Below are 13,542 nucleotides of genomic sequence, written 5' to 3'. Positions count from 1 at the left end.
GAGAATTGTCCAAAAGTTCCCTGAGCTCTGTTGGGCTTGGTGCCACCACCACTTCCCTGAGAAACCTGTTCCAGGGCCTGACAAACTTCTGGGGGGCAGAAACTTTTCCTGGTATCCAACCCCATCATAACCTCACTGGTACTGGTTCTGGAATCCTCAGCCACCCTTGATTCCTACATCCCTTGATGTGTCTTGTTCTATTCCCCACCAATTCCCCACCCCAGCAGCACAAGCCAAATTTTCCCTCTTTCTCAGTGGTGCCTGCTGAGAGCCACACAAAAAATGCAACCCAACCTTGGAAAAGTTGTTGCTCTGTTTCTGCTGGATTTCCCCACATAAATTCCTGCCCAGGACATGAAGTGCCCAGAATTTCTCAGTTATTGACCTTTAACAGATTCATCTTCACCTCCCTGCTCATACCCAGGTGCTAATTTCTCTTCTGCTGATGAATTTCAGAAAGAAATTGCTGATGAGTTACAGAAAGAAAACTCAGTTCCACCATGTACCTTAATTTTACTTCTCAGGGAGTTTAGGCACAGGCTGGGAGAGCTGGGGGTGTTCACCTGGAGAAGAGAAGGCTTCAAGGAGACCTTTGAGCCCTTTCCAGTGCCTAAAAGGGCTCCAGGAGAGCTGGAGAGGGACCTGGGACAAGGGATGGAAGGACAGGAAAAGGGGGAATGATTTTAAGCTGTCTGAGGGCAGGGTTAGGTGGGATATTAGGAAGAAATTCTTCCCTGGGAGGGTGGAGAGGCCCTCCAGGGTGTCCAGAGCAGCTGTGGCTGCCCGTGGATCCCTGGAAGTGTCCAAGGCCAGGTTGGATGGGGCTTGGAATAACCTGGGACAGTGGAAGTTGACCCTGCCCATGGCAGGGGGTGGAATTGGATGATCTTTAAGTTTCTTTCTAACCCAAATCATTCCATAATTCTCTGATTCTCTCATAATTTTCCACCCTAGAGCCAGACACGTGCAATGGAATAAAGACATGCAGAACATTTCTTCTCCACTTAGTTCTGAATTTCAACATGACAACAGCAACAAAATAAAAAGAACATAGTTCCAAAGTCCTTGAAAACGTAACATTAAATTGTTGTAATGTTCTAATTTGTTCAGATTGAAGCTAAGAGAAGGAAGAAAGTTTCATTTTCCAGGGACAATGACAGGATCAGAAATGGGAGCAGCTCTTTTGGCTGCTCTGATTTCCCTGTTCTCAGAAGAAAACATTAACACATGTAAATACTCTCTGTATAATCCATGCTGAAGAGAAAAATAGAGCAGGGATTCCTTTGCCAGGAGAGCAAATTGCTGTCATACTTCAGCTAAACAAAGATTTGAAAGCAAAACTGGTGGGACCTCTTTTATATTGTCCCTCATGGATTATTCTGGGTGATTCCAATATGTTAGCTCCTTTATTTGATCCTCGAGATTACTGTGTTTAGAATTTCTACATTACACCTTTGATAACAGATAAATATTTCACATTTTCACGCATGCAAAAAAAATTTACAAAGCTCTGAATAATACAACAATGCCACAAAATGCCATAAAGCAGTACTGAGAACAGAATTTTCTCTAGAATAATGTTATTCCTGTCAAACATCCCTGTACACATCTCTGTCAAACTCCCCTTTTTTCTTCCTTGCAATACATTAAATAGGATTTAATTCTTCCCCAGTTTTAACAGCTATTTTACAATGGCTTCCGCCAGCTTTGCAGCTGGTTGCTGTTTGGTTTTTTTCCCAGATCCATGAGCAACAACATCCCAAATTTTCCCTTTGCAGGCAGCACCATGTTGTAGGGAGCTGCCCTCAGTACAAGATGAGCTGCCCCTAAAATACTGATTTTCATTCCCGAGGTATCATTTTGGATTTTGTTAACAGAGGTGCAGCAAAAAATCCAGGGATAGAAAAGGGAAAAGAATTTCATTTCTGTCTTTGCATTCCCTAAATGAAATAGCTGCAGAATTCATGTTATAACCTGGAGGTGAAAACCAATGAAAAAGAAACTAGTATTTTTTGTCCCCATCTTCTGCTTTAATTCACGGGAAAAAAAAATCCCTTGAATATAAAAATAGAATCAGCGAACTGCTGGATAAATAGAATAAATAAAGTGCTGTGGAGAAGGAAAAAGTGTATCAATGCTAAAGTGAAGGCATAGTTTTGCAGCAAAACCCAGGGTGTCCCCAAGCTGCTCTGCCATGTGCTACCCATAGACATGGATTTTGAAGGTGAGAATTGTGGGAATCCAGGGCATCCCTCTGGCTGCCCTGGAAGGTCTGGGACCCTGGCAGGGGGTCAGGAGCCCCCTGTACAGAGCCCCGAGAGACACTGTCTCTGACCTCTGTCCATGGAAAAGAGTTTTCAACCTTACAGGATGAATTACAAGCTCTGAGTGTTTGATATAAGTAGTAATTAGCGTGGCACGGGTGCAAAAGTAGAATTTTAGGATTCTAGATAAGGGGTTCAAAGGGGGCAAGAGGGAGGAAATTGGGCATGCCTTGTCCTTTTTCTTCTTCTTCATGCCCTCCACGTTTCACAGTGGTGTTGGCATTTTTCTGTTGGTTTGGGCTGGGGACACACTGTTCAACACGGGTGATGGATATTGGCACGTTATTGTAAATACAGCACACGTAGTTTTTGGTATAAAATGTTTGTAACATCCCACTGAGGGCAGAGCCCCGCACACTGTCCTGCAGGACAGACCTGCTGCAGGTCAGAGAGAAAATATTTGAGATAAGAAGAAATAAACAACCTTGAAAACCAGCACAGACGAATTACCACTCCTTCTTTGGCAGCGGGGCTGAAAGACAGAGACTTTCTACAACCTCAGGATCATTTAAATATCACAGATCCTGACAGAGAATAATTTAGATACCAGGCCATGTACAAAGAAATGTGTGGGGAAAGGCAGAAAAATAAGGATGTGCAATGAAATAATGACCTGAGGTCATCAGATCCAACTGATGGCATTTTTTAAGGGTTTGAGCTACAAAAGACGGAATACACAAGCCAACATTCCTCTTTAAAAAAAAAAAATTCATTTCAAGATATTGAAAATGCAAAGCTCAGAATGTCTGAAAGCCAAGAAGAGTCAGACAGAGACCCTTACACCTGGAAAAATGGGCCTCACCACCCTAACAGGGAAGAATTTTTTCCTAATATCTCATTTAATCTCCCCTGTTTCAGTTTAAAGCCATCAATCCTTGTCCTAAGATGAGCTCCAGTCTGGATACTCTTCTGTCTAACAAGTTTATTGAGTTTTTCATGAAATTTATCTTTCTGTAAGGAAATAAGAAAAAATCTCTGCCTAAGCATTCACATGAAACTGTTAGAAATTTAATTTTTCTGAGAATGTGGTTCTTCTGGCAAATTCAGTTGAACTGAATTCAGGTTTGAAGGGTACAGGGATGACATGGAGGAACAGAAAAATCAATATATTTCCATATATGTGATCATATTAATTTGCTGTCCTAAGGGTATTAAAAGCCCTTCAGCATCTTTCAACCCATTCCCAATGATGCTGTACAAAGTTCCTGGCTCTCCCAGAGCTGCTCTGCAAATGAAGAGTTCCTGGGAATTCCCAGAGCTAGAGCCACTTGTGGATGAACAGTAAATTCATCATTTGGGGGGCGGGGGCAAACATTTTAAACTGAAAATACAGAGTGAGAGTCGATGGCTATTTTAAATAAGATGCAGTTTGTTCACCTGGTGTTTCTGGATGAGTTCAGACACAATAAACAACATTTGATGGCCAAAAGGTTTAGATCTCACACATTTATGTTGCTGGAAGAGATGCTAAAATGGACTTAGGCTGAAACTACATGAGAATTTAATTGCTGTTGCAGAGCAAATCTGTTATTTGTTTTATGGCTTTTAAATAATGGAGAAAATTATCATAACTGGCTAACAGAGACCTAATAACTAAAACCAGCTGAGCCAGAGGACAGCAGGAAAAAGAGCATTTTAATATCTCTGAGGAAGTGGAAACAACTTGCTACCCTTGAGCTTTAGCATATCTCTAATCCTGCCCAATCTACATTTTGCATTATCAGATACCTTGCAAGCCTTTAGCAAACAAGAAAGCATAAAGTTCTAAAAACCAGTATTATGTCAAATATCAAAAATGGTCAGATGAGGTTACCAGGAAAGAAAAAAACAAAATCTCTGGACTGCCACTTCCCAAATGTGTGATTATCAGTGGGTGAAATTGTTGACAGACTGTTTTAAAAGTTTTCAAACCAAAGCAAAGCCTGGATTTAGCCTAAATAACCCCTCAATAACACTTTTTGGTCACAGATTTGGAGCTGCAGAGAGACTGTGGGGCAAAATCATTTGGAAAGAGGACACAGCAGAAAAAACATTTTCTTCTGTCTAAAGCTCTTAGAGAATTAATATTCCCTTAGAGAATTTTGCACTCCAAAAGGGGCCCAAGGAACAAGAAAAAAACGCTGCAGAAATGTGTTATTGGGAAGGGCAGGAACAGTAAAATCCTTTATCACTCTGAAATCCTCCAGAGAAATCCAGATTTAGAGGAGGCTGGAGCAGTGAGGTCAGGCACTGAACACGTAGAAGGGTTGGGAAACCATCAAACTCCCCAGCACAAATGAAATCTGCCTCCAAGATGTTCCTTGAGACTATTTTCCCTCAACATGTTGATTGGATTTACAGTCTAAACCATATTGATAGCAAAAAAACCCAAAAAACAAAAACAAAAAAAAACACAAAAAAAACCCCACAAAAACATAAAAAACCCAAACAAACAAAAAACCATCCAAAAAATATAAACACAAAAACCACAAGCAGCTGGCATTTGTTGCTTTTCAAAAGAGCTGAGGAGTGTTAAAAAGTGTTCATTTCTATATTGTTTCTTGTTTGAAGATAATAAGTATTTAGAAATCTTAGATCAAAAATTAAAGGGGGAAAAGTGGTTTAAATTGAGATTGGATTCTTTGAACTCTACTGGAAGTAATAATTCTATGAAAGCACTACAGAATATTTTTTAAATGTTGTTCTGTGGGGAAAATATTGTCCCTGTTTTGTTTAAAACCGTTCTTCTTTGGGTTTGGGGGGTTTTTATGATGGTTCTGAAGTATTTAATGGATGCATTTACCATATTTTTTTTACTCCAGACACAAAGATCGATTGGCATCTGCCCTCACTCGTACAAGAACATACATTTAATACTGAGTTTTAAAAATGTGTTCCAGGAACCAACAGTAGTAAGCAGCATTCGTGATAACCTTACAAACCACCCTACCAACATGGGTCACAAGATACTGAAAATTCAAGACAATCAATTGGGCAAGGGTGAGTTACAGTCATCTCTTCCCGATGCACAGAACATTTATAAAAGCCCAATAAAAACGAGATTTTTAAAAGTTAAATAGACCAAAGTTTAGTCTAAAATAATTTTTTGAGGGTCCTTCAGTAAAGTGAGCATTAGGGGGATTTTAGGATGGGTTTTACCAATATCTAAAGGTGTCAATCACTAAGTACAGAAGAACACTAAGTATAGAAGAATCAAAATTATATATTAATATAAATAAATATCTTCATCTGAGGCCCTGGCACAGGGTGCCCAGAGCAGCAGTGGCTGCCCCTGGATCCCTGGAAACGTCCAAGGCCAGGCTGGATGAGGCTTGGAGCAGCCTGGGACAGTGGAAGGTGTCCCTGCCATGGCAGATGTGGGACTGGATGGGCTTCAAGGCCCCTTCCAACCCCAACCATTCCAGGATTCTCTGATTCTAATCCAGATATCCAGAATTTAGGGGGCTAATTATTGCTCTAAGTGAATTTCCTGACTTATTTAGGTGCAGAACACACACAGGGAATTACAGAGGCATCTCGGATTCATTCATGGCATCCTTTTAGGCAAAGCTGCCATTATATGGCGTGGAAGGAAAAGATCACAGAGATCATCAGATTTTGGTATAGATGGGATCCACAGCTCCAAAATCTGCACTTCCACACGGGGAACATACATCTAAGAGAAACACAACTTTCTTGTCAGGAGCACAGGTTTCTCTGGAGTGAGCAATTCACCCCTTGCCCAGGGAAACACAGAAAGGTTTGGGGTTGGGTTCTGTGGCCCTGGGGACTGCAGTGACAGCAACACGTGGGCTTTGGGGCTGGCAGCACTTTCTAAGGGGCCTCACAGGGGTTAAACAGAAGGCTGGCACAACAGCCAGGTGGTTATTGCTTTGGAAAAGAAGCCCTGGAAGCCCCCTCAACCCTATTTCACACATAGGGAAAAAACTCTTTATTGCAAGCCCTGGTGAGGGGGGCAGGAGGGAATACAAGAGACAAATCCCTAATAGAGGAATAGTGTTGTAAATGTGATTTTTTTCATACTTTTGTCCTCTCTTCCTGCTCTTTTGCTTCCATTTCCCCCTCGTCTCCCATGTAGCTTTGGTTCTACATCACAGCTCTCCCCTCAAGCTGCCTGCACAGGAAATCCTCCTGGGCTGCTGACTCAGTAAACCCAAGGAATTGCAGGCAACACCCTTGAAGTCTAGAGACTTGAAAACTATCCCTCCAGGAGCTGGGTATTAACAGCTGAGCAACATGAAAAATCACTCATTCTGATTTTAGTTTGTTTTTTTTTTACAGCCCCCCTTTTTAAACATCTCTTTCCTATTCCAATTTTGTTCTTTGACCGTTCATCCAACCCCCCTGCAAGCTCATGAATGCAAAACCAGCAGGGGAAAAAAAGAAAATCACATTAATTAATGCCTTTAAATCAGTGTTGTCATCATTTTATTTGCCTCTCACAGAAATTACTGCTACTTCCAGAAGGCAAAAAAAATAGAACATTTTAATAGAATATTAAATAATTATATTATTTATATGAAATAAATACATTATCTATATTATTAAATCAACTAAATTTAATTAATAATTAAATTAAAATTAATAACAATAAAGTTTAAAAAGTAAAAATAAAATTTTAAAATAAATTAAAATTCATATCATATCATATCTAATACTATATTGATATAATATAATATAATATAATATAATAATATATTTTTTGCTTTGTTACCTGCTGTTTTGCATTTCTAAGACTGAGAGCTCTTTACTGTCTAAAGGAAAGTTGTGGCAGATACCTGTGTTTGTTCACAGTGTTCTGCACCCCATTTTGGCAAAATATGTGTATTTTTTAGACTTTTTTCTCCCCCTGTCATTCATCTTTAGTACAAATCAGCTTAAAAAGCTTAAAAAACTTCAAGAGCAGTCTGGCCAGGGCTCTGAAAATCTTGGTCTAGTGGGAGATGTCCCTGCCCAGGACACCTGACATTACCTGACCTTTAAAGTCCCTTCCAACAGAAGCCGTCCTATAATTCTATGAAAAACATTTTTGCATTTTAACCAGGTGTCTCTCTTTAGCTTCAGCAATAATCCTGACTGGCACCTGAGGTGCCCAGGTGTGGTTACAAGTGCCAGTGCACCAGGAAGAGGACCAACAGAATTTCCAGGGCTCCCAGGAGTGTAAAAACACTGAGTTTTCTCAGAAAAAAAAAAAAAAAAAAAAAAAAAAAAAAAAAAAAAAAAAAAAAAAACCAAAAAAACCACAAAAAAACCAAAACAAAACAGAGACTTAGAGATACGTCAGGTGGAAATCCCACTCTCACTCTGGCACTCTCTAAGCTCCTATCCCACCTAACTGACAGGGTAACAACCATCTGGGACTTGGGATCCTAATTTTTGTGCCTCTGACGGGTCCTTGAAGTTGGCTGGCACCAAGGCCTCTGTGGTTTTGCCACGCTGATTTTCTCAGATGATTTTTTGCGGCACCAGAATTCTGAACCTGCGCTTAGAAACTGCTTTACCCAGTATTACACATCCAAAGACTTTGTTTTTCTATTTTATATTTGTTTTTTCTATTTTAAGGCTTTTAAGAAGTTGCTATTTTCTCCAGATTGCCCCCAGCACCAGCTCCTCCTGTTAAAATGGAAAAGCGACAGCAGCATTATTGCCTTGGTTAGCTGAGTCTTTATCTGCTATGGAGAACATTCCCAGCAGTCCCCTGGCTGTGTTTGTTTATAAAATATTTATATTTTCATTACATAAATAACAGGGAAGTCGCATGCAACTGTGCACTGTGTTTGAGAAACCTGCAGTCCTACAGAGAGCTTGACTTCTCTAACAGGGTTATGAGATGCTACAAATCACCAGGCAGGTAAACTCATTAAAAGCTCTCTTGTTAAGCCCTGGAATGGAAAAAAAAATGGTTTGCTTAAAGAGCAGGAACCAACCCAAGCTTTTTATGACTGTGCTTGAGGAGCCTCACGTTTGGGCTGTGCTTAAAAACATTGCAGGCTGGGAGAGAAACTTATAGAATATTGTGTCTGGAGGCACTGTGCCTCATCTTTTAAAAATAACAGAGGCTGGAAGGTAGGTGATTCTATTTGAAGGTAGCCTGGCGCTGGAAGTGACAGCCAGGGATGAATGATGGAGGATACAGTGAGTTCTCTGCTCTGTAGCCTTTACACACCCTGAGAAGATTGAGAAATATTCCCCCCTGCAGCAAAAAGGGCCTGAGCAAACACTTCAGTTTCTCTCCTCAGCTCTTCATGAATTACTTAACTATCATCAGATCCAGGTTTCATTCTCGGCTCTCTGAGGTGCTGCCTGCACATCCAAATCTGTGTTTGCCCACCTGACTCTCACTCAGAGATCACACTTCAATGTTGTTGCACAAGAGGCATCACTTACACCTTCCCTTTTCCATATTTCTCTCTTTTTTAAAGGAGAACATTCTTCCCAGCTGATCAAGCATTACACAGAATATTCTGCCACTGGAAACACTGAAGTGCAGCAATATTAAATATGTACCCACAAGAAATTCCAAGTATTAGGTGAAGAAATGCATCAGAAGGATTTCTTCTGGACAGTTAGAACACCTGCATTGCAGTTACATTTAAAATTCAGTTCATACACCAGGCCAACTTTGTGAGTCATGAAACTCATTGTTTCTCAAGTACATTTGGAACCAGACAAAGGAACGATGGTTTAGGATTCCTTTCTTCTCCATAATTTTATGATGACTTCTGTTGATATTTTCCAATTAAAAAAAAAACCCAAAAAAATGTTATTGCAGGTGAACGGAATACAAAGACAATCAAAGTGCCAGTGAAAACGAATTTAGAAGGGACCTCAAAGACCATCCAGCTCCAACCCCTTGCCATGGACAGGGACTCCTCCCACTATCCCAGGTTGTTCAGAGTTTCATCCAAAGCAAAGAATAGAAATTACTGAGAAGAGCTGAGCCAGAAGAAATGGGTTAAAACCAGCTAAAATAGCAACACAGGTATTTAAATCCAGGAAAACACTTCAATGGAAGAAAAAAGTAAAGCTCAGGAATTCCTCTAAAGGCCTTGCAGTCATCATGGTGCCTTCAGTCCTGAGGGGTTCATAGGTTAGGTTAATGCAGAGCAGCCTGTAAAACACATGAAAAACTGAACCATCCTTGACTCTGAGTTAGAACTGGCTCAAAATGCTCATTTTTACTTATTCCTTCGCATATGATATTCTTGTTGTCTGGTTGGAGCCTATACTTGAAGCCACCTGGAATTTCCCATTCATACTTGATTCTCTTTTTGTCTTTTCTTGATTTGTTTATGGATGTGGACAGCAGTTTGGAGGCTTTTGTGGGTAAAATGGGTCTGGCCAGATGTGCTTGGAGGAAAGCAGTATATAAACAGCTCTTTCCAGGAACATTGTGGAATCTAAGATGACTTTCAATTACTCTAATTATTTTAAGAGTCACATCCCCTCCCTTGGTAGAAAATTGGAAAATCTGCATGACAGGAAAGTGCCAGCTTGAGGTCACCAGCACAGCACATTACAGATGGTTCACAGGGAAAGGGTGTGCCCCAGAGGAGAGAAATGTGTTACCACAAGAACTGCAAAAGAATGACAGCGAGGGAAGAAACATAAAAAACATTATATCATTCCTGAAATTTGGTCTGTGAAAAGAAATGTAGGGATATAATGTGAAACGAATACTTATACACAAATTATTGTATAATCTCTGTGTGTTCAAACACACAAATTCATGTGTGTTAAATGGTCTAATTCAATGTCTGGATTCCTGCAAAAGACTGCAGTAAAACCTTATGATCATAAAGAACATCACAAAGTTCGCAGAAGGGGCAAAAAAAAAAAAAAGCAGTTTTTTTCTTATTAGCTCTGGTTTGCTATTTGGTATTTCATTAAGAACTGTTCATTCCAGAAGCTGGAGCTGATCACTAATTATCCAGCTCAGCAGCCACAGTTATGTCCTGAAACGTGAGCAATTGGGAATTTGCTGTCCTTCTCCATCTGCCAGGAAGGTCACCCATCTGAGAGCTCAAGAGATTTGTTCATTTATTTCCCTTAATTAAAAACTGTTCACCTCTAAATAACAAGACACCTTTCAAGGGTCTCAAGCTGAGCACTAAAAATGTTGGAATATTGAATGTTGTTGGTCATTTAACAGAAATGCCTTTTATCTTTTGAGCATTTAATTATTTTGGTTGCAGTCTGAAAAATACGCTTGCATGGCCAGGAATTCAGCTTTCCAGTTTCTCCCAGGGCAGGATCCATGTCATCAACACTTCTATGTCCAAAATCAGCATCTGAATTTGAGCTAAACTCCTTTTATAGTCAGGAATCTCACAATACCTAAATCAGGTTAAATTTGGGGGGTTTCCTGCCTCCCCATTAGCTTAGAGGAAGTTCACAGTAGTAATTTTGGAGATGTATTATAAAAATTAAACACACTCAGTTTGCAATAAATAATCATTTCTACCTGACAAGGAAGCCTAAGGAAGAGTCACAGGAGTCACGTGCTCTAGATAAAAATTCCAAAGCCATATATTTGTAAGTAAAGAACTATATTATTTGGATGAACACAACTATGGTACCAATTCCAACCCAATTCTACAGAATTTAGCTGAATTATGCCACATTTCAGATGTGCAGCAAAATGGTCTCTAAATAAGAGCCAAAAGGAAAGAAAATGTATTTTTGTGTGCCAAAGTAAAAACAAGTTCTCTGTGCTGCCTGCTATGCATTGTAGAAGACAGGCCACATAATTGATACACAGAAGCAAAAAACTCTGCAAAAACTGCTAAAAGATGCTCTGGTCACACCACCATCACAATAAACAGCTGTCATTTACAAATAAAACTAACTAAATGTCATGAATACTTTCAAATACTGACTATTAAAGTGCACTAATGTGAAATATCTGTGTATTAAGCAAGTGTAAGGCATTTGCATGGAAGTTGTAGAAGGCTTTTAAGGGGAATGAGCTGGAGGATTGAAGTCCTGGTGCTATTTGTCACTGAATCCCTGTGAGCAACGCTCCTGGAGAAGAGCTGAAAAGCACATTTGTGAGCAGTGGTTTAACACAGAATTGTGTTGAGTGCAACAAGAGGTTATTGCAGGGCTTGTGTACGACTCCTCACAGCTACAAAGGGGAAAAAAAACCAACCTCTGTTCAGTGGTTTTGTGGCTGTTATGTGAGGAGAGGTGCAGTCATTGTGTGTAGGGACAATGGAGAGGGAGAGTTACAATCCCCAGACGTGTTAACACGGAGTTATTAATGGAGGAGCACGTTGTTTAGTAAGTAAAGACTTGTGGGGAAAAATTAATCTCTGTCATCTTCATAAAGAGTCGAATTTTCAGAAAGATGATGGATGACTTTAAGTGCCTTTAGTATCTTTAGAGGCCCATTTGTATTGTTAAAATTGCACCTCTAAAAATGGAGGCTGCCAAAAGCACTGCCTGGAATAACCTGAGGTTTAGGTTTCATGGCGGGGGGGATGAAGGGAATATCTAATTTTATCCCTCTGTCTGGGAAAAAAATATTTTTAAACCAATGGATTTGAAACAGAAGACGCAATTTTTTTTTTTATCCTAATTATTGCTTTATTTTATTTTGACTCTTGCTTAAAAACAGTGAGCAACTGCCCTCAAGGGATGGACTTGCCCTTCTCAGGATCAGCAACGATCACAGTCCTAATTCATTAACAAAGGAGGCTGGAAAAGTCTTAACCCAAACTATGAGACCACCCAGAAAAATCCAGAATTACTGTCAGCAGTAGATCCTTCCCTTTTGGCAAGTGCTGGTCTTGAGAACATGTATTTATATCAGAACAACACAAATAAAATCATTTTTCCTTACCACAGGAAGAAATACGAGGCTGAAGAAGCAGACCTTCCAGTTTATGGCCATCTTCTCTCCTAATTCTGGACAAGTTTTGCTTGTTAACACTGAGATTAGGGCTGAAGCACAGGCTCTCTGCTGATATTTTGGTTGAGGTCTTCACGTCAAGACTCAGATCTCTGCAACAAAAAAGGAAAATTATTATAAATATGTAAACCACTGAGAGAATAAAAAAAAATGGACAGAAAACAGAGAACCAACACTTGAACTGCAAGTGGCACTTATTAGAGATCAACCAGGCTTTTGCATATTTTAAAGGTGGTCATGGATATCTAATTTAAAGGCAAAAGACTTTGTGTGATCAGTAACTTGTGTCAAAGAAATGCTGGAGCACGTTCCGTAGCTGCAAACATCTAAATTGTACCCGGGGAGAAGGAAGGGTGGATTATTTTGGACAAGAAAAAAGACATTTCTGCTTCATCTCAGAAGTTGTGGTTCACACTTCACGATTTTCAGTAGTGTCTTGAAAGCAAAACTCTCTGGGGGCTTTTTAGGGGTCTGGCTCCCAAGATAGGTTGTCCATATAACAAAATCCATTACCAGACCTGTTAATAACCTGTTAATAGGCTTGTTAATAACCTGTTAACAGGCTTGTTAATAACCTTTCTGAGAACTTGGCAGTAGTGGGGCAAAAGAATGAATTGTAGCCTCAGGGTAAAATTCATCCAGGACATAATCAGGAATGATTTATATGAACAACAATGTCATCCATATCTGTGACTTCCATTGCTTGGCCTCTGCCCTGAAGGAATTGAGGACTAGGGGGAAGATGTTTTAAGATTTGGATTTATTTCTCATTATCCTGCTTTGATTTGTAAAGGAAATATTTGTAAAAGAACTTTTAGAACCAAAGGACATGCAAGTTTTATACTGACTGCAACACACTGCCAGGACATCAGCACTTAGAAAGGAGAGAGTCTTTAAATTAAAAAATAAAACAGGAAAATTAATCTCCCTCTAAATTTTGGGAGAACAATGATTCATGAAGTTCACTCTAAACTCATCTGTTTTCTTCTATCCTCTCTTGATCAGTCACTCATGCTCTGTTCTGGCACTGAATTTAATTACTTGACTGTATTTCTGATGGTTTATCAAATAATGAGCAATTGATAAGATCTCAGCTGGGGAGGACAGCAAACATCCCTGGTGACATTCAGCCATGAGGACCTGGAATTCCATTAACAGCAGCAAGACAAAACCAGACAGATGCATTAGCAGCCACTGGATTTGAAATTATTTCCTGATCATTTGCACTCCTGTTTTCTGGGTGGCTGTTTTCTGTCTTGTCTGAGTTTCAAAGGAGCCTCTAAAGAGACAACAAGAACATCTGCA

At 39.9% G+C, this 13,542-nt stretch overlaps 1 protein-coding gene across 10 annotated transcripts in view; it reads right to left on the bottom strand.

Moving 5' to 3' along the window:
* ADCYAP1R1 (ADCYAP receptor type I) overlaps positions 1–12,293 on the bottom strand; it is a 111,590-nt gene extending 99,297 nt beyond the window's left edge. For all 10 annotated transcript variants that reach the window (XM_068175768.1, XM_068175712.1, XM_068175728.1 and 7 more), the window contains exon 1: positions 12,169–12,293. In XM_068175768.1, the coding sequence (XP_068031869.1) occupies positions 12,169–12,219 (51 nt within the window). In that variant the 5' untranslated portion in view covers positions 12,220–12,293. The remainder of the gene's footprint in view (positions 1–12,168) is intronic.
* Positions 12,294–13,542: the final 1,249 nt, after the last annotated feature.

Source organism: Anomalospiza imberbis, chromosome 1 (assembly GCF_031753505.1).
Source record: "Anomalospiza imberbis isolate Cuckoo-Finch-1a 21T00152 chromosome 1, ASM3175350v1, whole genome shotgun sequence".
Taxonomy (NCBI): Eukaryota; Metazoa; Chordata; class Aves; order Passeriformes; family Viduidae; genus Anomalospiza; species Anomalospiza imberbis.
Note: the sequence above shows the minus strand (reverse complement) of the source record. Positions and strands in the feature narration are given on the sequence as shown.